The sequence below is a fragment of the Chanodichthys erythropterus genome, chromosome 2 (genome assembly GCF_024489055.1).
Source record: "Chanodichthys erythropterus isolate Z2021 chromosome 2, ASM2448905v1, whole genome shotgun sequence".
NCBI lineage: Eukaryota > Metazoa > Chordata > Actinopteri > Cypriniformes > Xenocyprididae > Chanodichthys > Chanodichthys erythropterus.
In genome coordinates this window covers 33,637,471-33,664,376 of record NC_090222.1, presented here as the reverse complement: position 1 = coordinate 33,664,376, position 26,906 = coordinate 33,637,471, and the positions used below count along the sequence as shown (strand labels likewise).

The window sequence follows — 26,906 nt, the reverse complement described above, 5'->3', positions numbered from 1 at the left end:
GGAGAATGAGGTCTGAGAACCAGGTCCGAGTGGGCCAGTACGGAGCCACTAACAGAACCTGCTCCCCGTTCTCCCTGACCTTGCATATAAGTTGTGCGAGAAGGCTCACTGGGGGAAGCGCATATTTGCGCAGACCCGGGGGCCAGCTGTGTGCCAGGGCATCCGTGCCGAGCGTGCCGCCGGTCAGGGAATAAAACCACTGGCAGAGGGCAGTTTCCGGGGAGGCAAACAGGACTACCTGGGCCTCGCCAAAATGCTGCCAAATCAGCTGGACCGCCTGGGGGTGGAGCCGCCACTCGCCCGCAAGTGGATGCTGCCGTGACAGCTCGTCGGCTGCAAGGTTGAGCACACCTGAGACACGAGTGGCCCGAAGGGACCTCAGATCCTTCTGACTCCACAACAAGAGATGGCGGGCGAGTTGCGACATGCTACGGAAGCGTAGACCACCTTGACGGTTGGTGTACACAACGGCCGCAGTGCTGTGTGAGCGGACTAGAACGTGCTTGCCTGACAACAGCTTCTTGAAGCGGGCCAGCGCAAGACGAACTGCTAGCAACTCGAGGCAATTGGTATGCCAATGCAGCTGAGGCCCCGTCCAAAGACCTGTCACTGCATGCCCGTTGTACGTGGCCCCCCATCCCGTGGCAGAGGCATCTGTGGAGACCACAGCGTGCCTGGACACTCGTTCGAGGGGTACTCCGGCCCACAGGAACGAAGGGTCCAACCACCGGACAAGGGTGCGACGGCAGCTCGGTGTCACGGGGACACGGAGCGTGCCACACTGCCACGCCCATCTTGGGACCCGGCCGCGGAGCCAGTGTTGAAGCGGTCTCATATGAAGCAATCCGAGCGGCGTTACCGTGGCTGCAGATGCCATATGCCCCAGGAGCCTCTGAAAATCTTTCAGTGGAGCCGCTGTCCTGCGCTTGAGTGAGCTCAGGCAGTTCAACACCAACTGGACGCGCGCCTCGGTGAGACGCGCAGTCCGTGCGACCGAGTCTAGCTCGGGACCGAGACAAGAGATCCTCTGCCCGGGGGCGAGTTTGCTCTTGTCCCAGTTGACCTGAAGACCCAACCGGCTGGGAGCTACAACCATGTCAGGTAGGACTTTGTACTGACATGCCCGACCGTCGAACGCAGACCGACCTAGGAAGGGTCTGTGTCGAGGCAGAATCGAGACATGAAAGTACGCGTCCTTCAGGCCTATTGCTGCAAACCAATCCTGGGGACGGTCCAGGATTGGCCGTAGCCCACCGCCCTTTTTCGGTACAATGAAGTAGGGGCTGTAGAACCCCGACTTCATATCGGCTGGAGGGACCGGCTTGATTGTATCCTTCGCCAGGAGGACAGCAATCTCCACCCGGAGAACAGGTGCACTGTCCAACGACACCTGAGTGAAGTGGACAGCCCTGAAGACCGGGGGACGCCGGGCGAACTGAATCGCATAGCCGAGTCTGATAGTATGAATGAGCCAACTGGACAGGCTGGGGAGCGCTATCCACGCTTCCAGACACTGAGCCAGCGGGACCAAAGACACCACAGACGCACCGGGGGTAGGGCAGCAAGGCAGAGAGGGACCCGACTCGGACGGCTTGGGAGCGGCCCGGAGTGGGGTCGGACTCTGCGAGGCAGCAGTGTGCATGGGAGACGGCGCACGGGACGCGGTCTGCGCCATCACACTGCCGCCTGCTGGCGAATGGGGAGGGAGCTGTCAGCGGCGAGGCGGAGCCTGGCACACTGGCAAACACCCCCTGTTGTGACCTGGAGTTTGAGGAAACTGCTCTTTTTGTGGCAAAGTGGGTACCGCTGGACTCCGGAGAGCCAGCGGCGGTAGATGGACAGCCGCCACAAAATCCCCCCCGGCCCTCCTCCGGGGGTGGGAGAGCAGATGGAATACTCTCCCAAAGGGCAGGAACCTTCCGCTCCAGGTCGCCCGTCTCAGGGCCGAGTTTTCCCCGAACGCTTGCCACCTGGAGATGCGTCTCACCGCGCCAGCCAGCGGCCATTGGACACAACTGCATCGCAACAGACCGCTCGACTGGCAGGATCCTCGCGTACCCCCTGGCTACCCCGCCGTCCAGGGAGGTGAAGGCGGACGAGGGACCAGGCCCTGTACGAGCCCCATATGGAGCTTGCCAAGACCTGGTCACCTCATCGTGTACTTCCGGGAAGAAAGGCATTGGGGCGGGACGCTGGATTTGACCAGCGCGACCCCCCCCCCCCAAGTACCAATCGTCCAACCGAGATGGGCCGGGACAGGGTGGAGGGTTCCACTCAAGCTCGACGCACAGGGCGGCCCGGGAGAGCACAGCCGTGAGCTCGGGATCCGACTCGGGCAACGCTACCGTCCCGGGCGGCAGCGCGTCCGAATCTTCCTCCCCCGAGGACTCAGGCTCACCTTCCGATGCAGCGATCGACATCCGATCCGCCGCCGGCACACCAAAGGTAACGGCTGGACAGTCCGTAGAGGGCCCAGCGGAAACCAACGGTGGCACAATGGGTTGCGGTGCTGATGAGGCGGCAGGGGCCCGAGGAGCGTTTCCGCTCGGCGGGGAAGCCCTGACCGTAATCCTCAGGTCACCCTTCCTATACAGCGCCGTACCGTCATTCCGGTTCCCGAGGCCGGAAAAAACGGTCGTACACAGCATAGGAGAGAGGACCCCCACTTCCTGAGACTTCAGGAAGGAGAGTCTCGACCTCAGCACCGCGATAGTCATGTTCCCGCAATGGGAACATGAACCATCCACAAAAGCTGCTTCAGCGTGCAGAATGCCCAAACACGAGATGCAACGATTGTGCCCATCAGCAGGGACCAGGGAACGACCGCACCCATCAACGCACAGACGAAATGACATACTGTCAGGGTTCGTCTGTAAAGCTCTTTTAGAAGGGGAAGTCAACTCACTCGTGCTGAAGCACCCAGGGAGCGACGCGATGTGTCAGGTACACCACTCCCTGACACACCGAGGAACCGGCCCAAATCGCTACACACACACACTCTTTGTGTTGCTGTGAAAACAGCAGTTTTAGAGCTTATAGCTCAGCTCCTCAGACACTCGCGACCACGCTGAACGTGCCCTCTTCACCAGCACCGATAGCTCGCTGTAAATCCTCTTCTGAGGCAATGTTTGAGAATAAAACAAACGAAAAAAGGAGTCTTCTAAACAGGACACCAGTGAATGGCTCCGAAGCGAAAGACAGAGTGCGATTGCATCTGCTTCCTATTTATGTACACCTGTCGGGGGCGGTGCGCATTATGCAAATATCGCACGCCAATTCCATTGGCTTGTTTTAGTTTACACGAAGATGATAGGGCTCTCTAAGCGATATCCCAATTCGTCGGTCACTACTGACGTACGTCGAACGTGACCGACTGAAAGGGAACAATATTTGCCAATGGGGTAAAAAAAAAAAGTTATGTTGAAAAATGAAAAGTAATAAAAAAATGATTAATGAAAGTAAAAATCTAATTATTGGAGGTTAATCACAAATACAAAAGTATGAAGATAATTTAAGAAAGTATTGTGACAGAATTAAATACAGACATTATAAAAAAGTGGCGTTAAAAGTCAATATATTGTTTGTTTTCTATATCTTTGAACATAATTTCACACTAAAATAGATTGTCAGTCTGTCAGTTTTTCAATTGTAAACATGAACTAGATTAATGTTTTAGACGTTGCATTGCTTCTTTCTGTTGTGTGCCATCTAAGCTGTTTTTATAGCAAGATTATGTTCTGTTTTAGATTCTTTACTCATTCTGTGCTGCCTGCATTGGGTAAGTTTTGAGTTGATGAGGGGAGTTGCCTTTAGTAGCAGCCATGTTCATTAAGTGGTACTTCAAGCTTGAATTGATGGTAGTAAAATCCCTTATTATAAGACATATGCTCAAAAGGCATGGCTAAATGTGTTTATATATATATAACTCAATTAGTGTGCTAAATTGATAACCCGCCTATAAACGTATTTAATTAATGTATGTTAATGGTAATGTTACCATCTCATAGCTATTTCATGCCATCATTAATGTCTGAATGAGGTTTGAAAGCTAATTCCTCCTGCTGTAGAGACTTTCCATCTAAGATATGGGAAAAGATAAATGCTGTACTCTTTACTACACTTTCAGAATTTGCCATTTTTGATCAGGACTGAGAAGTCGATGATGGAACTAAATTTCATTAGCATCGCCTAGAGCAGTTTAGTCACATTTCATTTAAAGGTCACTTCTCTCTGGAGTAGAGCGGAGCACATAATAGCGGCACCCTACTGAAATTTTATATATATTGAGTTTAATAGAGTCTGGCATTCACATGACAGGTAATATCAATAAATGCACAGCACATACAAATATTGAGTAAAATAGTACATTTTAAATCGATTTGAACTATTTTATTGGTACTTTAAAGTCCCCATGAAATCAAAATTGAAATATTTTGTTTTTAGTATGAATATGTTAGCTTTACTATTATCTATAAGCTAGTGTGGTCAAAAATGTCATGTTTAGAAGATGGCAAGCATTCAAAACTTACAATCTCTCACTTCTGCCAATATGGATGGAGCTCTGGCCGAGCTGTGATATAAATGAAACACTATTGGTTATTTTAGAAAAAGGGGAGGAGCTGTTTGATATGTCCCGCCCTCTCTTTCTGTTTCAGTGGGAATAACATCAAAACATTGAAAAATGCTGCGCATTTCAAGGCATTACAGTGGGCCTTTAATAAAAGAAACCTTGTTTTTCTCCCCATCAATGAGTTTGTAATGCATTCTGGGATTGCTTTTCCGTGAAGGATACATGTGATGCTGTCTTAGAATGTGGACAAAAACATGTATACTAAAATCCATAATCATCCTAGTTTTCATGTCAAGAACGCACCCGTGAGGCCTTAAAATACTACGTAGGCAGCTCCCTACATTTTGGATCGGAACTAAGTTTCTTGCACCTTAGTGTTGTTCACTAGGCTTTTATGACCCAAGTTTGCTGACAGATCAGATCTTGACAGAAATCATTCTTTATGTCTGCTAACTATTTTTGCATTTAACTTTTAGGTGTGATAGAGAGTGATAGTTTAGAGAGAAAGTAACACAATTTTTACTATATATTGTTTCTTTCTTGAAGAATGATGAAATCTGTCAAAGTCTTCCATCCATCACTTTTCCATTATGTCAGTTTCTAAAAATAACTATAGTATTGTATTTGAATGTCGTTCGAGGGTGGATTTCATTTTATTCAGGCCATCATAGCCCTTGAGAATTTGTCATGAAAAGAAAATGTATTAATAGTGGTGATTGTTGAATTTCACGCCTTGACTGAATGTGGAATCCTTAAGCCACATTTATTTAAACAATTAACACAACGCCAAGGGCCCAGGGCACCGTTTCCATGGAAACAGATTTTCAGAATTGCCGCCTCTATATTATCTCAAGGACAGTGATGGTGACCTCATTCCTCTGTCTTTTTGTCATCATATCTTTTGCGTCCCTCGCAGTATGTTATTATTATGCGTTCACGCAGGTCGAATTTGAAGTCATGGTTACATGTTCTTCAATCTTAAATTTACTGCAAACCTGTCATAGCCAGGCAGTGCAATGCCATGAATCTTAAAAACACGCACATTCCTTCATGAGACTTCTTTAAATTTGAGGTTTAGAATGGTTCTAAATCAAGAAAATGGATTTAAGCCCATGCATGCATTAGAAAAAAAAAAATAGTGTGCAGATTTTGTTTGGTCTAAAGGAACATCGTGGCCTAGATGAAAATGCACTTAGCAAAATCTGCATGAAAAAGGAACAGTCTGTTCAGCTTTAGATGAGCAAAAACATCCCCGGAGAGACACCGCAACGCTCCAAGTACATTTGCCGGGGGGATGGTCTTATCTGCCAAGACCTCCTGATAGACCATCAGGAGAAGCTTTGGATGGAGACTCTGGCCTTTGGTAGACAAATGTCCACTTTGGCAGTAGCTGCGATGTCCTTTTTTGACCATCATACTGTATGATCCTAGTGTATATCAGTGGCAGTGAAGTCAAGGTCTCGCTGACAGTGATGCTCAAGTGACCTTCTAAGTAAAATTAGATGAGCTGATATTGTCATCAGGCTGTTGTTGGAAAACCATGGAAAACCAAGTGAGAAGTGAGCTACTGTTTAAATTTTATTATTTTATTTTAGCTTTTATTTTTAATCAAACCCCAATTTATTATTATTTATTGCACAGGTAAGGCCAACATTTCAAGGTAACTCTATGCTAGGTATTTTTTTTCTTCAATTTTAAGGCATTTCAACATTGTTAATAATTTGAAATGATATTTTTTTATGATTTTATTTTTAATCAAACCCATAAGTATTTTCTTTTATTATTTTTTTTATGAATTAATAACTTTTTTGCAGTGCAGGTAAGGCCATCATTTCAAAATAATTATTCTAGAGATTAGGGCTGGTCGATATGACCTAAAATCAAAATCTCAATTAATTGAACATTTTACCTCGATTACGATTAAAGGTGCAATATGTATGAATTTTGCAGTATAATATCCAAAAACCACTAGGCCAGTGTTATATATTTTGTTCACTTGAGTACTTACAATATCCCAAATGTTACAGAGTAACGTTATAACATTTTCAACACACTCAAATGTATCTAATATGATAAACAGAGCTGTGTTACCTCATACTCATGACCAGAAAAGTGGAAGCGGAGCCGGGCAAATGTGGCATAAGAAAAGTTCTGCAGCTCGTGAGCCGTGTGTTGCGCAATCGCTCCAGCGGCCTCGTTCAGCTCCAACAACACTCAGTCCTTCTCCACTTCATACTACAGTAATGTTAATAATCGCATCCATGAACATGATTTCTGCCCGAGTCTTATCCCAATTCTTTTCCACCGGCCGTTGTGGTGAAGACCACATCCCAAGATTCTGTCCTCAAACTTGGTGTCATCAAGCTACGCCTTTGTTTTGAATAGGCCTTTAGTGACCTCTAGCAGACAGAAAATATTTTGCATACTGCACCTCATAGACCACTGACAAGGTTTGTACTGTAAATATGCTTGACTATTAAAGGGGGGATTTTTTTTCCTAATGAAAGAATGCTCCGACATAACAGCTCACTTTCAGCAGTTATTTTATCTGTGGTTCATAACATTTCTTACAGATTTCTGCTCGTTGTAAATCAGATACAGATAAATTAGTACATTACCAGTACAGTTATTTGAATACATTAACGAGAGAGCGATTACGTTTGTGAATTAGTCATACCTTCTCTCTATTAATTGTGAAGCTGTGGGTTGTAAGTAGTTACTTCAACAGCAGAAAAAAATATATGCTCTAATTTTTGAGTTTCTAAGCTACTTTAGTGATAAATCACAGGACAGCATTGACAACGAGTTTCTGTGCTCCTCTCTGTGCACGCGATCTTCACGTGATGTGCAGCTACTGTCTGTATGAGTGTTTGTGTGCCACAATGCATCAGCGTAGTAGCTCAATATAATGATACACATCCCAGGGTCTAAAATTGCTTGAATGTCCAAACTGGCAATCCTTAGAACATACAATGGACAAAGTTTAGTAAAGACACAAGTAAAAGTGATCGTGAGGATGCAATCAGAAGTGTGTTGACTCTGCTTTTTAAAATAACAAGATAATTATTTGATTCTAGTCAGTCCCATTTGTGATGATGGCACTGACTGCAGGTCAACTCAGTGGTGCACATCCATTCACATATACACTGTCACATCTCTATGAATGGTCATACTTCATAATATCACCCCAGGTATTGCTCTGGACTGACAGCCTGTTTCAGAAGGCCTCCTTTATTAATCGCAGACCAGATTAAAACACACCAAAGTGCCTGAAGCCATGAAGGCGTTAGTAATCCTCCAGTAAACACCCGTGCCGTTTGTCAGAATGCTCAATGATCCGTTACAGATAGTGTAGCTTCTCTTTACACTGCCACAGACCATGTGACCGGTTTATCACTCTGGTTGCTGTGACTTCAAGTTGAAAGTGTTTAAACCAGGTTTAAATTGCAGTTAAATCTGATGGAATTCTACAATTGCTGGGAGTAAATTCTGGTGAATTTTCAACATCATTCATTAATTTAATTTTAATTATTTTTAGATTTGAGATATTATACATCTTTAGATATTATAGGTTTTAGACAGATTCATGGTGAAATGTTTATTTTTTATCCAGTTTGTAGTCAAACTGTGTGCTTAAACTGATTTGTACTTAAACACACACACACACAAATCTCTTTTGGGTCTTGTGTGGGTGTCAGGTTGTGTTAATGTGATGTATTGTAATATAATATAATATAATATAATATAATATAATATAATATAATATAATATAATATAATATAATATAATAATTAAAACTTTAATAATAATTGCATATTTTTATTATTATTATTATTTATTAGAATAATTTATATTTTAGCATGTTCTGAGTTGTTCAAAATATTTTTTGAGATAGTTGTTGATTATAATATTTGAGCATGTTCCGAGTTATGTCCGTTAATTAATAATAATAATAATCTCAAAAATATTTTTATGTTCAAGACTTAAAATATTATTATTATTATTATTATTATTATATTTTTATATCAATTTTATAGATTACTTTAGCCCAGTTTGGAGGAGTGACATACATTTTTTATGACATTTACAAACAAAAGGGCTTCAGACTCTTCACTGTGTTTTAGTCTGGTCTGCTTCTAGAAAACACTCCTTTATATGATTAATAAAGGTTGTTTTCTGAAACAGGCTGTTGGTCTGGAGCAATGCCTCAGAGGATATTATGAAGTATGATCATTCAAGCAGAGCTGACATTTTATATCTGGAAGGATGTCCACCTTTGAGAAAATACTGTTAGGAGTTTTTGACTTTGTCAGATTTTGGTGTTTTTGACCTCTGGTCAGATTTTCAAACTACAGATTAGTCCTTGTCCATCCATATAACCCATGTAGTATTTATAACCACATAATGTTCTTATTATAGTCTTTATGAATTTGTTTGCAAACTTTTGCAGAGGTAATTCCCTGACTGTCTGTCAGTCAGGCAGTGACACATAATCCACCATGAAGGATTTTGTAAATTGATGTCCAGCGTTAATCTCTACCTGGGTTTTGTGTCTGTCACAGCGGCTCTATGACCCTTTCTCATTACAGTGATGAGAGCAAGGTAATGGCCATCGGAACCCCTGCGGCGGTCCTTCTCAACTCTCTGTGAGAACGTGAGAGTCTGCCAACGTGCCGAGCTGCTGGAGGAAGCTGTCTGCATGATAAATAGTGTCTGCCAGCATTCCGTCCAATCAATCAGTCAGTGGAACAGTATCTCTTTAGAGCCGTGATTAACTCTGAAACAGTTGTGTTGGGTTGTGATTTCCCCCAGAGACTCCAATCGCTACAATAGGGCCAGTTCAGTTCGTATTGCTGTGCAATGACCGTAGTTGACCTCAAACCGAAAACTGACCCTACAAAAAGGTCATTTTGAGCTATAGTTTGTTATTATAGTTTTAATTGTGTTTCTGGGAAAACGCCAGTGTTGTTATTGTTCACAAAAACAATTTAAAATCATTTTCATTATTTGAAATAAAATAAAATATAAATATTTAAAGAAAAACTGACCCGACTTTAATGAAAACTCTATTTCACAAAGTTTGCTATCTTCTTGTGTTAAACTTTGTCTCAGATGTTTCACTTTAAGATGAGAAATAAGACAATTGTTGACAGAGTAAGAGTATAGGGTATTAAAATGAATAGGGATAGCATAACTCAAATCATTTTGTATTGGAAGAATTTGATGAGAAATGTTTGAGTTCATATCGAGACTTTTAATCTCAGTCTTTGGAATCTTGGTAAATCTGAGGATGGTTGGAGACATTGTTAATAGTTTTGTCAAATTAAAAATAGTCTGTTTATTATTTGGTTGAAATCTTAAGATTTAGAGGTGACACTAGTCTTTGTCTTAGAAGAGACATCTCTGTCTGTGGTCCTCAACTTTTTGAAAACTTCATGATTCCAGAGGTTTCAGGAACTGTATGTTTTCAGTATATATGTTTTTTTTTTTTAATTTTTTTTAGCATTTTAATTTAGTTTTAATACGTTGATAATAATTTTAAATCATCCAGATGTCATGGTTATTGACTCTTTTTTTGATATTCTGTTTTGTTTTCTGTTGTTCCTGTTTGCCTGCTCTATATAGTTTAGTTTTTCTTGGGTTACTGATTATGTCCTCATGGTTACTTAATATTCGCACCCATCTCTCATTATGTTCGCCTTGTATTTATACTTCCTGTTATGTTCAGTCCCTTGACGGTTCTCGTTTATGATTTATGTAGTTGGCGATACTCATATGTTGTTCCTGTGATCCCCTAAGTATTTTGCTTCGTCAATTAGGACTGTCTGTTTGTGTCTTCTTCATCTTTGTGCGTGCTGACTACATACTACCCCCTTAGAAGTTTTGCTGAGGCCCTCTAGTTGGCCCTGGACCCCTGTTTGAGAAACAGTGATCAAAGAGAAGAAGGAAACTTACCTAGAAGAAGATTTTGTTTGCTCTCCATTTAATCTCATTGCAGTCTAGGATAAACAATTGAGATGGCAAAGAGATCTTGTGTTTGTTTGTTTTTTTCTAGTTAGCTATACAGTACTTGTCAATTATTTGGTGTGATTTTTCAATGTATTTGACTGGAGTTAATTGAGACTTCACTGCTATAGAGAGTGTAGTGATTGTCTATATTGATACTGTTTTCCACTCTTTCTCGTGATATATCAGTCCCAGATTTTCTAGGATCCAAGATTACCAGATGACAGACAGTGTGATGTGACATGGCTGTATTTGAGCAAAATGGGGCTGTAGGACAGTGCTGGATTTTGAAAAGGCTAATTGTAGTAATTGAAGAACATGTTGTCAGAGCTCATTGATTTCCGTTGCATGTTTCTGTGGCCCTAATTGCATTGATGATGATGAAGAAGAAGAATAGCAGCTCTCTCTACGGCCACACGTGTATCATTTAAACACATTTGTAATGATTAAGATTTCATTAGGTGCCTTTGTCCAGGAAGTCATTTGTCTTTTTGTCTCACGGCCCGTTCACAGCCGCACGAGACGCTAATTTAATCTTTTTTACACGTGTCCTCTTTTTTTTTTTTTTTGTCATGCAGAAAGAAAAATAGACCAGCCTTTGTGGGATATTGAGCAGCATGCATTTCACTGCTGAATGAGCGACCTCAACAAATCAAACACAGTGTCATTTTACTGAATACATCGTGCATGAGATGTTCATATCAGTTATGATGAAATACATGAACTGCTGCAAGTTTGTATGCCTTCTTAGGAGCAATTTGTGGGTGGTGTCTGATCTGTGACTCTTAAATGAATCACAGTGAGCTGCTAGACAGTATTTTAAGGCATTATAAGCATGCTCCCAACAGTCCCATGATGCATTACCTCAAGCTCATTCAAGGTGATGGAGGAAGCAGCTCTAAATATAGGGGCTATTGTATAAAAATTTTCCTCAAGTTGTAAAAAGACAATGTTTCTCCTATACTTGTGTGTGTGTTGCTGTATTTATTTTTAATGCTTATTAATCCATGAGTACTGCTTTGTTAGATTAGCTAACATCAGACTCTTGTGTAACACTTCTGATAACCACTGTGTAATTCATAGCTGTTATTTATTTGAAACACTCAATGTAGTAATCTATAATTCACTCTATTTTCTGTTTATTTTCATGATTATTGTTATTTTATTAGCCATCATACTGTACATGGTTAGGTTTAGGAGTGAGTAGCGTAGCTTACTGAAAGTGTTTGAAACAAAATACATTTACTATAGAAGTAGCACTGCAAATATGTTCTCTGAAAACAAAAACAAAATACTCATGAGAATAGAACTTTTGCAGTTTTTTTTGCAGTATATTGCAAAAGTAGTATGAATAGTATGTAGACCACAGAGTTGAACATGATTTCAGCACTGTACATCATTGTTGATCCTGGAACAATATTCCAACCAACCAATCAGATTTGAAGTTTACAGTTTGTCAAGTTTAGACTTAAAACCAGCGTTTTCAGACAGGAATGTTGTTCCAGGATCAACAAAATATGTTTGAATATGTGGAACACGTCTTACTTGACAAAATAACGGCAACCAATGTGTAATAGTATGCGTTTTCACTGCAATGTGATCGAGAACTTTTAACTAGTAGTTTTCTTGTGTTGTTTTCTTGCCGTTTTCTTTGACTTTTAAAGGAATAGTTCACCCTAAAATGAAAATTAAGTCATCATTTACTCACCCTGGTGATGTTCTAATGCAGTATGCCATTCTTTCTTTTATGGACCACAACTAGTGTTTTTAAAAAATGTCCTATTCACACTCATACATATAATGGCAGTGAATAGTGACCAGCATCAAGCTTTTTAAAAAAGACGCAAAACAAAATCACATAATGTTCACTCCTCTTGCCCAGAAAAAGCACAAGCAAAACCAAAACCCAACATGAAATACAACCCATGTACGTTCTTCATATATCCATTGTGTTCTTCGCAACAAGAAGTTGAAGCGCTTTCACATCTCATTCTGACTGTCGACACACAAACAGAGTTCCGGTCCGGTGATATTTGACTCAGTGAAGAAACTACACAGATACTTTTTGGGATTTCTAGGCATTTTATTTCATGTCAGTGTTTTTGTTAAACTGGTTTTCTCACAATTTGTGTGCTTTTTCTGGGCAAGTCGGAGTGAACTGAGGTGCTAATAGAGTCTTAGGAAAGCACACATCGTGCAGCCGTGCACAGAAGACGGCCATGGTCAAAGAATTACATTGAATAATACATTCTGTTTGTTTGTTTTTCACCAAATAAACCCTATCGTATACCCCCAGGACACTTGGAATTATATGGCACGTGTCTCATGGGATCATTCTCTGATACTTTTGCTTCTTTAAAAAGCTTGATGCTGGTCCGTATTCACTGCCAATATATGGACGAGCACAAGCAAGAATTATTATTATTTTTTTAAATTCTTCTTTTGTGGTCCATAAAAGAAAGAAGGGCATTAGAACAACACCAGGGTGAGTAAATGATGTAAATGACTGTTCTTCATTTAATTCATTTTACTTGTTGTTTTACTACTAAAACTTAACCAGAGCATTGAGCCCATCCTAAAAGTTTACTATGCAGCACCCTGAGCTGATTGGAGGCCTTTAACTTTTGACCTTATTCTGACCTGAATCTCCGCTCCGCTTCTCCCTCCACTTACCTAACTCTCTCCTTTCTCTCTTCCATCGTCCATCCATCCATCCATCCATTCACCCATCCTCTACTCTTCCCCTCTGCCGCTCCTTCTCCTCTCTTCACGTCTGTCCTCCATGGGCCGCCACTGACAGTGAATTTACGTCCAAAATGAAAAACAGGCAAATAGGAACGGCGGCCGGGGGCACCATGACCAAGAGCACCAGCATCGGCGGGGACATGTGCAGTCTGGAGAAGACCGACGGCAGCCAGTCAGACACGGCCGTGGGCCTGGTGGGAACCGATGTCAAGAAACGGCGCTCCAGCATCGGTGCCAAGATGGCGGCGGTCGTGGGGTTGAGTCGAAAGAGCCGCAGCGCCTCGCAGCTCAGCCAGACAGGTAGGAGTCAAATCATGTCTGTCTGTCTGTCTCTGTCCTCATGTTTGTCTCTAACTCAGCGTCCTTTACTTTCCTTTTGTTGTCTGTATGTTCTTCTCAACCCTTTACAGAGTGTACTTTTCTTGCATCAGCTCTAACAACCTAACAACTTTTGTTTAAACAGCCTGATTCTCAAAGTGTAAATTGGGTCAGTGCAGGACCGAAGACCACCGAATAATTAAGACCCTCTGTTTCACACCTTTCTCTCTTTCTTTCTGTTGCTGTTTCTCTGAAGTGACAAAAGTTCTGTTTGCAGCTTTTTATTTCAGTCGAGTATGTGATTAATGAATATAAAACTGCTTGAAGTTTGAATCATTCCGTTCTGTTGCATTATGATTGTTTTATTTGGAATACGCATAAAAGTAACGTGACATTACCATGTTTTTTTGGATGTGTACTCTGGTAATTTCATGTTTTTGGACATTTATTATTTTAATACCATGATTTTCTTTGCCTGCATGTATATGTTAATCATTTAGTCCCATGGTATAAATCAAAATATCGTTATATTACTTTAGTACGTGTCCAAAAACATGGTATTTTATCATTCTATCATAGTAATAACATGTCTTTTTGTTGATGTACATAAAGTTGATATATTTTTGTGTTGTGGTTGAAGGTTGTTGGATTATGATTGTTTAATTTAAAATGGCAGGTTGCTGATGCATTTTTTATATCTGGTAAGACAACATTGAATTGTCCATGTTGCTCATAAATATATTTCATTACAGTTAGCACTCTTGATGATTTTATATTCCCAGGTGCTGCAGTCTGAAGCCTATCACACTGCTGATGTTACACATATTCCTAACTCTTCTGCCCAAAACACAATAAATGTACTTACTTAAAGTACTCTGGTAGTAAGTGATGGCATTAGATGCTAATACCATGGTACTGAATTGTATGTATCTGGTACTCCAAGCTACTTCCAAGAATATGGTACTGCTAATAAAATGAATACTTTTATTCTGCAAGAATCCATTAAATTGATCAAAAAAGACAGTAAAGACTTTTATATTATGAAATATTTCTATTTCAAATAAAAGCTGTTCTTTTGAACTTTCTATTCTTCAAAGAATCTTATCACAGTTTCCACAAAATGTTAAGCAGCACAACTATTTTCAACACTGATAATAAGAAGCAATGTTTCTTTAGCAGCAAATCAGCATATTAGAATGCTTTCTGAAGGATCATGTGACACTGAAAACTGGAGTAATGATGCTGAAAATTCAGCTTTGCATTACAGGAATGAATTACATTTTAAAGCACACAGAACTGCCACATTTTCTCTATATTGTATCATTATGATCTTGTATAACTGCTTTAATGAGCTCATTGTTTCTGCCTAAATGAATGCAGTCTTGTTGAGCATAAGAGAAAAACTTTAAAATCTTACCCACCCCAAACTTTTGAATAGCAGTTGTAGTAGCTTGGATTACCATTTAAATAATGTTTTATTCAGTTGTGGTGTGGTAGTAAATACCATATTATTTTTGTGCATTGACCAAGTACATGTACAATAAATACTATGGTGCATTAATATGCATTAATAATACAGTAACGTGGTATGTATCAAAGTCCCATGGTATTGCCATTTTACCATCACAAGTCTTTTTAAGGGAAAACATTATTAATTCTCTTTAAAAAGCAGTCCTTAGGATCATTACAACCTTTTCAGTTCTTTTACAGAGTTGTGATTTCTCTTTCCAGCACTCTATAAGCTCTTGTTATGATTCACATAGTCTCGGCAAAGACTTTTGTTTCCTGCCATAATCTGTCTGTCTAGAGTTTTCATGGTTTGCTGTAATTGAGGAGCGTGAGTGTATCTCATCTATTAGTGTGAGTGAGCGGCTGATAAAAACACTTTTAAAATTGCCAGTGTGTTTATCCAGAGGTCAGTGGATTTCTTTGCCGTCTGTAGTCCATGCTCGCCCTCTCACTGGCTAAAAGGTGGCGTGCAGGTAGATCACATGCCTGAAGAAATGAACACAGCTCGTCAGATGGCTCGTGCTCAGCCTGCACATGGCAGGTGGCCGGCAGTGTTTTTAATAAGTTGGGCTGGTTGCCAGGGGCCGTAGCACTCTGTCATGTCTCGTGGGGTGTGTTGTGTCTTGTCTGCGATGTCTTTGAGCATCCTTCCACTAACAGCATTTCTGCTTGCAAAAAAGAGGACAAGCACACAGACTGCAGTTGGTCTTATTTTATCTGAAAGAAATTGTAGTTTATGTTTCTGCATTAAGCTGATGTGTGCAATATTTTTCAGTGCTAAAATGCTTCTTCTTTAAAAAAAAAAAAAAAAAAAAAAAAAATTGTTTATTACCATTAGAGCTGTTCTCAAGATACGGTACAGTATGCTATATTATTCATGCATGTCATATATCATGTCTCCATATTGTGAATTTAAAAAGAACAAAACTGTCATTTACAAGGAATTTGGCACAAAATAGAAATGTCGAAATGTAATTAATTTCTTGTTTACTAGTGATCGCTGACAGATGTAGTATTTATTGCAATTTTGAATCAGCTTTTATTTTTATATTTTCAGTTTTTATTTTAATTTTAGTACTTCATCTTAAACTTATTTTGAGTTAGTTGCCAATACAACATTTCTAATTTTTCATCTAATATTTGTATTTTATTTCAGCTTTATTTCAGTTAAAGAAAACAATTTTTAGTCTAGTTTCAAAAGTTTTAGTTTCATTAAAGTTTTAGTCTAGTTTAGTTAATAGTAATAAGATTCTATGTGGTGATATTGTAATATTTAGTTCTTTGAGCAAATTTTTCAGTCACATGACTTGAATCAAGGTCACATGACATTTTTGATGCTTATCTACTCATTTAGGGGCCGTTTACATGACACCGTTTTCAACAAAAAACGTAAAAATGTATTTTGAATGTGTTTCAAAGTGCAAGTTTTTGAAAGCAATACCGTTATCGTCTCTGTGTAAACTACAAAAATGCGAATCTGTGAAAATGATGACGTCATGCATATTACGTGTTCGGCCCGTAGTGTTTCTTTACAAAGTGACATCGCCAACTACTGGCCTGGCATGAATAATACAGCAGTTTTAGTTGTTTTCACGGATCTGTGTGATCAAGGATAATTTCGACAATGTTGTCGTCTGTATTTGTAAAATGCAAAGGGAAAAAAAAACATACCCTTATTCTGTAAATGTGCTTCTTTCATAATTTATTTGCATGTCTTCTTACTGATGAAAAAAGATCTCTTTTCAGATCTTGTTGTCGTCTGTCATTTTTTATGCAATGTGTCAATTTTTATATAACAGCACAATACGTGGCTAATGATATCTAACAAATGCTTGAGACAAAACAGACCAGACAGATTTTCTTCCTTTTTGAAGAAAAATTAGAAACAAACTCGACACTGAGAATTCCAACCAAACATGTGAGAAATGGATGTTCATAGTGAGGTCCGGTCTGCTGTTTTATTTGATGCTTTAGAGAGCCACCTGCTCAGTGTCATGCTCAATACTGCAGCACGGTTTCACCGAGAACAGGAAATCAGGTCTGGCTGAGATGTGCAGCTTCAAACAACAACACCAGCTCATGAGATGTGAATCATAGAGCGTATCAATTTTTCAGGCAAAGCTTTTAGGTGGTGTACACGTGCAGACCTGTGAAATCCCTGGCCTGTTTCTCAAAGCCGAGTCCGACTCTCCGGCTGCTTCCTGCTCCACTTTGTTGTGCTTAATTCAAAACGCCTGAAAGCTTTTTAGAGAGGGCATATAGCACAGATGCACATTTTAAAAAGAGGTTATTTTAGGGCTGTACTGTGTAAAAAGATGTGTGTTTGAAATGTGCATATACACACACTAGATTGCAAAAGATGTCCTGAGACTGTACAGTTACTACTTTTTGACTATGAAGTCTTTATTTAATGGTGCATGCAGATTTAGACTCGCTGTAGAAAATGTATGTGTGCATTTTTATCTAGAGTTATACTATTTTTGGATGGATGGATGGATGGATGGATAGAATACAGTATCATCATTTCCGCAAAAATATTAAGCAGCACTGTTTTCATCATTGATAATAGTAGGGAATGTTTCTTGAGCAGTAAATCAGCATATTAGAATGATTTCTGAAGGATCATGTGACACTGAAGACTGGAGTAATGATGCTGAAAATGTAGCTTTGCCTTCACAGCTTTGCCAAGCAGTAATAAAAAAATGAAACCATCTTGAGATTAAAGTTGTTAAATTTCAAGAAAAAAATCGTTACATTTTGAGAAAAAAGTCTAAATAAAATGTTGAGAATAAACTTGTTAAATTATGAGAAAAAACTCGTTAAATTTCGAGAAAAAAGGTCGAGATAAAATGTTGAGAATAAACTCGTTGAATTATGAGAAAAAACTTGTTAAATTTCGAGAAAAAAAGGTCGAGATAAAATGTTGAGATTAAACTCGTTAAATTATGAGAAAAAACTCGTTAAATTTCGAGAAAAAAGGTCGAGATAAAATGTTGAGAATAAACTCGTTAAATTATGAGAAAAAACTCGTTAAATTTCGAGAAAAAAGGTCGAGATAAAATGTTGAGAATAAACTCGTTAAATTATGAGAAAAAACTCGTTAAATTTCGAGAAAAAAGGTCGAGATAAAATGTTGAGAATAAACTCGTTAAATTACGAGAAAAAAGTAATTAAATTACAAGAACAAATTCGTTAAATTATGAGAATAAAGTCGTTAAATTACGAGAACAAGTCGTTAAATTACAAATTCGTTCTTATAATTTAATGACTTTTTTCTCGTAATTTAACGAATTTGTTCTCATAATCTAACGACTTTTTTCTCATAATTTAATGACTTAATTCTCAACGTTTTATCTCGACTTTTTTTTTCTTGAAATTTAACGACTTTTTTTCTCATCATTTAACGAATTTGTTCTCATAATTTAATGAATTTTTTCTCGTAATTTAATGACTTTATTCTCAACATTTTATCTCGACTTTTTTCTCGAAATTTAACAAGTTTTTTCTCGTAATTTAACAAGTTTATTCTCAACATTTTATTTCGACTTTTTTCTCGAAATTTAACAACTTTAATCTCGAGATGGTTTTATTTTTTTATTATTGCTTGGCCCTAATCCTCTTCTGTAAAAATATATTATTATAAAACACATTTATTTTAAATTGTAACAATATTTCACAATATTACTGTTTTTACTGTATTTCCAATCAAATAAAACCAGCCTTGGTGAGCATAAAACCAACTTCTTTTTGTGTTTTGCGTCATAGCTGTTACTATTTTAGTGTATTTTAGTGTGTCTGCATCCAGGATCAGAACTGTCTATATTGTATTTACATGGAATATTTTGCCTCCATAGTACAGGTGATATTACTGTATCTCTGCACTGTGAGTGTCCATGAGAGACTGCTGGAGTCCTGCAGACTGCTCTAATTAATCTTTGATGACAAGTTCTGCAGGAGAGAGCCTCACGGAGCTGAATCCTCACAGTTTTATTCATGACCAAGCTGAATCATCGTTCTGATTTATGGTGCCCGATTGTTCCTCTCTGCGTTTTTAGAGTTCTGAATTCTCTTGTAATTATACCCAGCGCTCCATGGAGCTCACATCTAACCTCTGGTGATCTTCTCTTGCCTCCAGATCTTTGTCAGCAAAGTGACCAGACTTGCAAGTGCAGATGAAAACTCCTGATGTTCGGTGCTCTTATATGCTTATATTTTTATGCTCACCCTGGCAAAACACAAGCCAAGACTTTTTTTTTTTTTGCTCAGATACGGCTCTTTTATGGCTCAGGAGTTCTATATATAATTTTTCTGCAGTGTAAACAGATGTTATACAGAACTATAACATTATTGTTAGCTCAGATTATTTGGTAGCGATTCATGAGTAATTCAAGTCTTACTTTCTGCACAATCCTTGGGTTTATAACAAATCTGCATTACGCCAGCCTGTGGTCTTCATTGGCTGCTCGTGAACAATGTCTGTTTTACCTGCCCTCAAACATTGTAGATGTAGCTGAGGCCTGGAAGAGTTTGGTTTGTTGATGACATGTCGAGAAGGTGCTGTTTTCTGCACTGCAAAAGCAAATCCGCTTATCATGCTCTTCTGAAGGATGAGGACTCGGCCTCGAATTGATGCATTAAAACTGACGCTTCCTTACTGTTCTTATCACTGTGTATCAAGCGATGAGGTAGATCCAGAGCTGAAATCCAGATATGGTAATGGACATTTAATTTACGCGCTTTAAACGGAAGACCAATCACGTCAGACTGGGCCATCTGACCAATCAGAGCAGAGTAGGCTCTCAGAAAGGAGGGGTTTAGAGAGGCAGAATCTTTGATCGAACCATTTCAGACACTGTGAGAAATTAGATGCATATTATGAGAAAATTAAAGTGTTTTTTTGACATTGGATGCATATACACATATTCTAGGAGACTGCAAAACAAAAATAGGAACCTTTAAAATAGCATAATGGCATCAACAGTGCTTCTAATCAAAGTGACATTACAGAAAGTACTGGCAGTTTTGCTAAATTTGAACAGCAGATCTGAGCAAAAACTTCCATTTTGTTCTGCTCCATTGTTATTCAGAAGAAACAATTGAGAAATTAAGGCTCTCTCATTTTTCTTTCCTGTGGGAAGATTGTAAAGAGCTCACACCCACGGGAGCATCTCTCTCTCTGCTTCATTATAATAGATTTTTAAAAATCCCACAGGCTCCTAATGCATCCTGGGAAAGCTGAAACCACTGGTGTGCCCATCAGTGTAATCGATGTAATCTCATCCGTGTGCCCTTAGCCTTCAGTCCTGGAGCATTTGAGCTTCCGTGAAATCTCATGGAGGGCTCATATGCTACAGGAGCGAGACCCATATGAATATGTTTCCCGGACGAGGAAGTGGTTTTTCACTCCTAGGTGCCATTGAGACTAGAACATGCTACAGAATCTCTTGAAGTAAATAATATAATAACGTACACTCTTAGAATGAAAGGTTTTATAAAGGCATTGATGGTTCCATGAAGAACCTTTAACATCCATGGAAACTTTTCATTGTATAAAAGGTTCTTTATAGTGGAAAATGGTTCTTTGGATTATTAAAACATTATTCTTTTAAGAACTGTTCAGTTCTTTTGGGAACCAAAAATAGTTCTTCTATTGCATTGCTTTGAAAAGTATGGAAGCTTGTTTCTGCCACCGAATTGACCATTCGGAAAGACCCAACCCCTTTAGTTACTGTGGCCATGCCGCTCTCACGCCACACATCATGTCCTCACACAGTGAACAATACATTGTGGAGCAAAGAGGACACTGACAACACGATGTCAGACAAGACAAAGCAGGTTACTTTTGATGTGAAACAAAGTCTCAAATTTCATTTTATTTAGTTTTTAAAGAAATTGAAACAATAAATACTGTTTTGTGGTTCTTTTATGTGTCGTGACAGATCGTTGTACCACCTCAGTTCAAGCGGCTCATGAACCGATCACCTCTTCCTGCTAGTTCATTTATAGCATCAAATAAACATGAATGAACATCAGAAGGAATGTTGTTTCAACCGTGGAAAGACATCAGTACACACCATTTTTCAAGTTCAAGTCCACCTATGTTAATCTAATAACTCCTCTGACTGCTTTATTGGACAAAATTTTGGATTCAGCGTTATGATTGGTTAGATCGCCTGTCAATCAAACTCCCCGCGATAGGTCAATTGAGACTTTTTTCTCGCAATTGCGATTTTATATCTTGCAATTCTGATTATTTTTTAAGTTTATTATTTTATATCTCACATTTACAAGTTTATATCTAACAATTCTGAGGAAAAAAGTCCAAATTGCGAAATATAAAGTCTCAATTTTAAGAAATATCTATTTATAGATCACAGTTCCGACTTTTTTTCCTTTCTCAGAATTGTGAGACATAAACTCACAATTGCGAGTTATAAAATCAGAATTGCAAGCTATAGTCAACTTGTAAAGATGTAAACTTACAATTGACTTTTTTCTCGCAATTTGGAGTTTGTCTCGCAATATTTAGCTTTTTTCTCCAAAATGTGAGTTTTATCCTCGCAACCCCCTTTTGAAACCTTTATCTTTAAAAGTGTAATATAAATGTTTATGTGTGCAGCTTTGATCATTTCTTGTTTAAGTAAGATACAGGTTTTTGCACTGAAATACAGCATGCAAAAGTAGCTCTTTTGTGAAGTTGTACCCGTGTCCTTAAATGTGCACATGGGTTTCTGTCTTGCAGCATACGCTAAGATTTAAGGTATTCGGGAGGCGTTTGCTTTTCACTGTTTCCAAACACACTCCTGCCTGTTTAAAAATACAATTGTTTTAATTGCTGGCAGCTTCTTGTAGCTCTTTTTATAGATAATTTTCCATGGTGTCCTCCATACTGCAGCTTTTCTGAGGATTTATGCTGTGTTCGTTTGTAAATAATGTGGTTTGGAAATGAGCAGTCTGGGAAAATATTGCAGACACTTGAAAGGCTTCTTTGAGTGGCTCTTAAAAACCCGTTTCCAGAGAATCACTTTGAGGCAGAGCAGAAGGGACATCAGAAGAGTAGACGCCACTCGGCACGGGTCGATGGCGGGGAATGCATCATCACAGGGGATGAAGGGGAATGTTCAAGACCTATCTTGGCGGCTTGCTTGTTTAGGTTCCTCCTCCAGATTAGGAGCAGATACACAGCACCCTATATAAAATACTTAAAGGGGACCTATAATGTAATATAAGTCTCTGGTGTCCTCAGAATGTGTCTGTGAAGTTTCAGCTCAAAATACCCCACAGATCATTTATTATAGCTTGTCAAATTTGCTCCTATTTGTGTGTGAGCAAGAATACACTGTTTTTGTGTGTCCCTTTAAATGCAAATGAGCTGCTGCTCTGAACCCCCTATTCAGAATAGAGCGGAGCTTTAACAGCTTGCACTTGGGTTGCTCAGAAACAACAAAGCTGGAGAATCTCACGCAGCCAAAATGACGATTGTCAGTAACGGTGTTCAGCCTTACATTGTTCAAACCAGAGTCGGGCACTAATGGAGACTCTCAGGAAGAAGTTACAACTTTTAGAATGAAACTGGACATTTCTGAATGGTTAGTGAATACATTTATGTAGTTGCTGTGGAGTTGATTCACTAGCATGTGCCGTCATGTTAATCTTTTGTGCAAATCCAGCGTTGAATTGACCTTCGTTTGTGAAGCAGCCTGGCGTAAAATGATGGCATGGCAGCAACACTCTACTACAACAACTCTTCCTCTTCTCTAAAGCAGCCCAACAAGGCCTCGCCCCCTTTGTTGCCTTCTTTTTCTGAAGATTAAGCACCTGTTTTCACTGACCCAAGTGTTTTTGGCTGTTTTGTATCCTGTTCTTAGAAAGTGGCACGATTTAGATGTTATTGTAGTTAGGTGGTATGAGTCAAAACACTAGGAGCCTCTGGCTCTGTTGAGAGCGCCACTCTCATGCAAAGCTGACTCTGCAAGCGTGTTTACAAGTTGTAATGTACGTGAGGTTAAACAGACAAAGGGTTTAGAGGGGACAGATGAGTTTCAGCTTGTTATTTTTTGGAGCTTGTCCCAGTAAAGTTCACGTAGGACTTGACATGGTCAGAACTTTTTAGACTTACCTGACAGAACATCATGTGAAACCCCTCATCTGGTAGAACAAACATTCTGTACTGATAATGAACATTACAGCAGCTCCTTCTTTTTCAAGATTCAAGATTTCAGGGCCAAAAATGCCCCTGTATGAGTTTTTGACTCACCATATGATATAGTTAAGCAATATCACACGAGTAATGAGCGCAATATCACACGAGTGATGTTTTTGTCTAATGTATAGGCTTATATGATATAGTTACGCAATATCACACAAGTAATGAGTGCAATATCACAAGTGACTTTGTTGTCCCGAATAGCACGAGTGAAAATGTGATATTGATTTTATACAACAGTTCAATAAATAAAAAGTTCATATTGTGTTATATTTTAGACACAATATTGCCTGCTTTTGCTCAATTTTGCCAATAAAAATATTACCTATAAAGCCAGAGCAGAACTGTTGTGCGTCTCTGAGCAACATACAGCAGTGCTTTGTTTCCGAATGAATCTGTATTTTGAGCAAATCAATCGGGTGAACCAATTATTCAATGACCCACTCATAAAGTGAGCCATTTACTTCGTTCCTGAATGAATGTTTGAACAAATCGAGTGAGTGAGTGAATGAATCACTCAATGACTTACTCATTTAGACATTTACCGCCACCTACTGGCAGTTTTAGTTACTTATTTAGATTATCATTTCATTATAAAAAAAAAAAAATCATTTTTCCATATTAATAAAAAAACCCATTAAAGGAATAATTTACCCAAAAAAATTAAATTCTGTCATAATTTACTCAGCCTCATAGCCATTGAACCTAAAAGTTTATAATAAATTCTGTTGAACCAAATAAAAAGTTTTTTTTCAAAGGCTACTTATTCGTAATGTCCATTTTATGCTTTTCTCATTTAACACAATAATGACTTTAAAAATATCTTTTGGGGGTAATTTTTCAGCCTACTTTGATGTGCAATTAATTAAATTAGATTAACTAAATTTCTCTGCCGATACCAATAGCCGAATTTTCAGAATGATATCTGCCGATACCGGTTGTTTGATTTTCCCCCTGTAGTCAATAATTTTATCCCTTAAAAATCATCTTTGATCACTAAAATGACATATTTAAATGTTTTTTTTCCTATGGAAAAAAATGTCTTCATGCCTTAAAATAGCTTGAATGTAACTCTACACCTTTGCTTAATTTAGTATGCGCAGATCTATGAATATGCTAATTATCCCTGCCTCCACTCACTCGCACGAGCGCAGAGATCCACTCCGTCAACTTACTAAGGGGAAACGCTGCACAATGGTATTGCTCTTTACAACGTCGGACACATAACAGTAATAAATACGCTAAGCCTTTTGCTTGACTACGTTATCAAACAGCTAATGATGTGTTGCTAATGTTATTGTTCATGTTAAAGAATTTGGCTAATAATAATAATCAAGTCACCATTTAATGAGCTGAATGGCTGTACTTTCCAGATTCTCTGGAAAGCCTCTTTAATGACAAGAGTCCGGCTACATGATAGTTGTAAGTGTTGAACACAGAACTGATTAGGCAAATTGTCCTAAATTGCCGTTAACTACATTAGACATATTTAATTAATATCACACGTTAATAAGTTTGCAGTAGGTGTGTATGGTAAAATGCAGCTGAAGAAAGTAGCACACGAGTATCTTCTGCTGTGACAAACCCAGTTACCTGACACGAAACAGAGCAAGTCACATTCTCTGTAGCCATGGTGATCTGTGCGAACTGCAGATTTTCCTCTGATCCGATTTTCACCGGTCCCCTCTCACCCCCTCACTAGATGTTATGCAAATGTTCGGATCTCGGAAGGTGGAATGTTGCCCCAGCTGCGTTCCGTCGATCCTGGAATGAGAAAAAAATATATGAAGATGAAGCAGTAATTCATCTTATCCTTAGCCCTGATCTCAGTGCTGTACTTTGGCTTGACGAGAATGTAATTGGTCTCAGTGGGGCTTTGTGAGTATGTGTGGCCGTAGATAAGCCGGCTCAGTTCTCTCGCAGATCTTGTCTGGTAGATGAGCTGGATATGCACTTTGTTACATCTCTTCTGAGGACATTATTTTCGCCAAACCCTAAATTTAGTGTTTAGACAAAGAAAGTTTTATTCACACTTTCCCTCTATCTTTGGGAAGTTAATAAATGAATAGAACATGCAGTGTCATTCTAATTATCTGGGAACAAGCAAATTTTTTTTAAAAAGGGGGCCAATGTTTGTTGTGTTCTATGGTGCCCCTAAAAGGACATTGTTATAAAAAAAGAGATGGGAAGAAAAATTATATGTCAATGCTTTTGCATTCTCTCGCAAATCTATTGTGTTTCCCCAAGAAGCTTTGCATTCGCTTGCAAAGAATACAAAAGTTTTGCAAGCAAACACAAAGTTTCTTGGCGAAACGCAAAAGCATTGAAATATATTTTTTCCTCCCATCTCATATTTTTTTCCATCCCCATGTCCCTTTACGGGCTCCGTAGTGTTCTTATTGTTAGCTAAAACTATTGAGAGAAAAAAAAAAAAAAAACACTTTTCTACATTTTTAAAATATAAAAATTAGATGGAAAAATTACATGTAAAAAAAAAAATTAAAAAAATAAAAATGTTGCTTTGTCAATTACCAGAAATATGGTTAAGTTAAAGCATAAAATATTCTGACTTTCTTTTTTTATTGTTTTTAAAATATAAATATTAAATGAAAAACTTAAATATAAAAAAAAATGTTGCTTTGTCAATTACCGTAAATATGGTTTAGTTGAAATACTAAAAAAAATCTAAAACCAAAATTACTAAAATGTAAATATTAAATTAAAGCTAATTCAAAACATCAATAAATACTGTAGTAGTATATAAATATTAACTTTCAGAATTTCTTCCTAGAACAAAAAGAATCTTTTATCAATGTTTAACATATGAAAGGATTTTAACATAGACATCTAAAAGGTACAGCAGCAAAATTACAGCCTGTTGAATTCTAAAGATTAGAAAGAAGGTAGAGTCATAAGAAGTAAAATTATATTTTTGATGCAAAAAGAAACAAAAAAGTAGGACATAAACACTTGAAATGAAGACTAGCACATTCTGAACTAGAAATGTGTATGAAGTGCCTGTCATAGGAAAAGCCCATATCATGAATAATAATAAGACAGTTGCTTTCCCACTGGATTAAATCACTCAGTCTCATGAATTATTATAAGACACTGCTGACTATAGTGTGTTGAGTTTAAGTAACAAACAAAAATAAATAGATAAAGATCTAAATTAAATGTTTTATAGTGGTTCATGACCTTTAAAGAACCCTCACCATGGTAACATTCTTCTGCCAAGATAGGGAAAATTATATTGAGAATTCCAGGTCACACATAATCACATAAGACATTCAAGCAATCTAGAAAAAAATAGTTGTGGGAATGTAATTAAGTACATTTTCTCTCTCTGTTGTTCATAAAGCATGTTATTTTCACTTTTTAAGGTCAGGCCATGATGATCGTCATAGGTTTATCTCTGATCATTGGTTGTAAAGATAAAGATAATGCATATCCAACAGAGTGTCACCATGGTGACAGAGCTGATCAGATGCTGTGCTGCCATATGAACCAGATTTACAAAGACACAGTGTTGAAGGTGAAGAAAGTCTGACT

General features: G+C 38.7%; 1 protein-coding gene across 2 annotated transcripts in view; it reads left to right on the top strand.

Annotated features, from left to right (window-relative positions):
* rims2a (regulating synaptic membrane exocytosis 2a) overlaps window positions 1–26,906 on the top strand; it is a 236,105-nt gene that overhangs the window by 191,072 nt on the left and 18,127 nt on the right. For both annotated transcript variants that reach the window (XM_067410743.1, XM_067410751.1), the window contains exon 26: window positions 13,404–13,621. In XM_067410743.1, coding sequence (XP_067266844.1) covers window positions 13,404–13,621 — 218 coding nt within the window. The remainder of the gene's footprint in view (window positions 1–13,403; window positions 13,622–26,906) is intronic.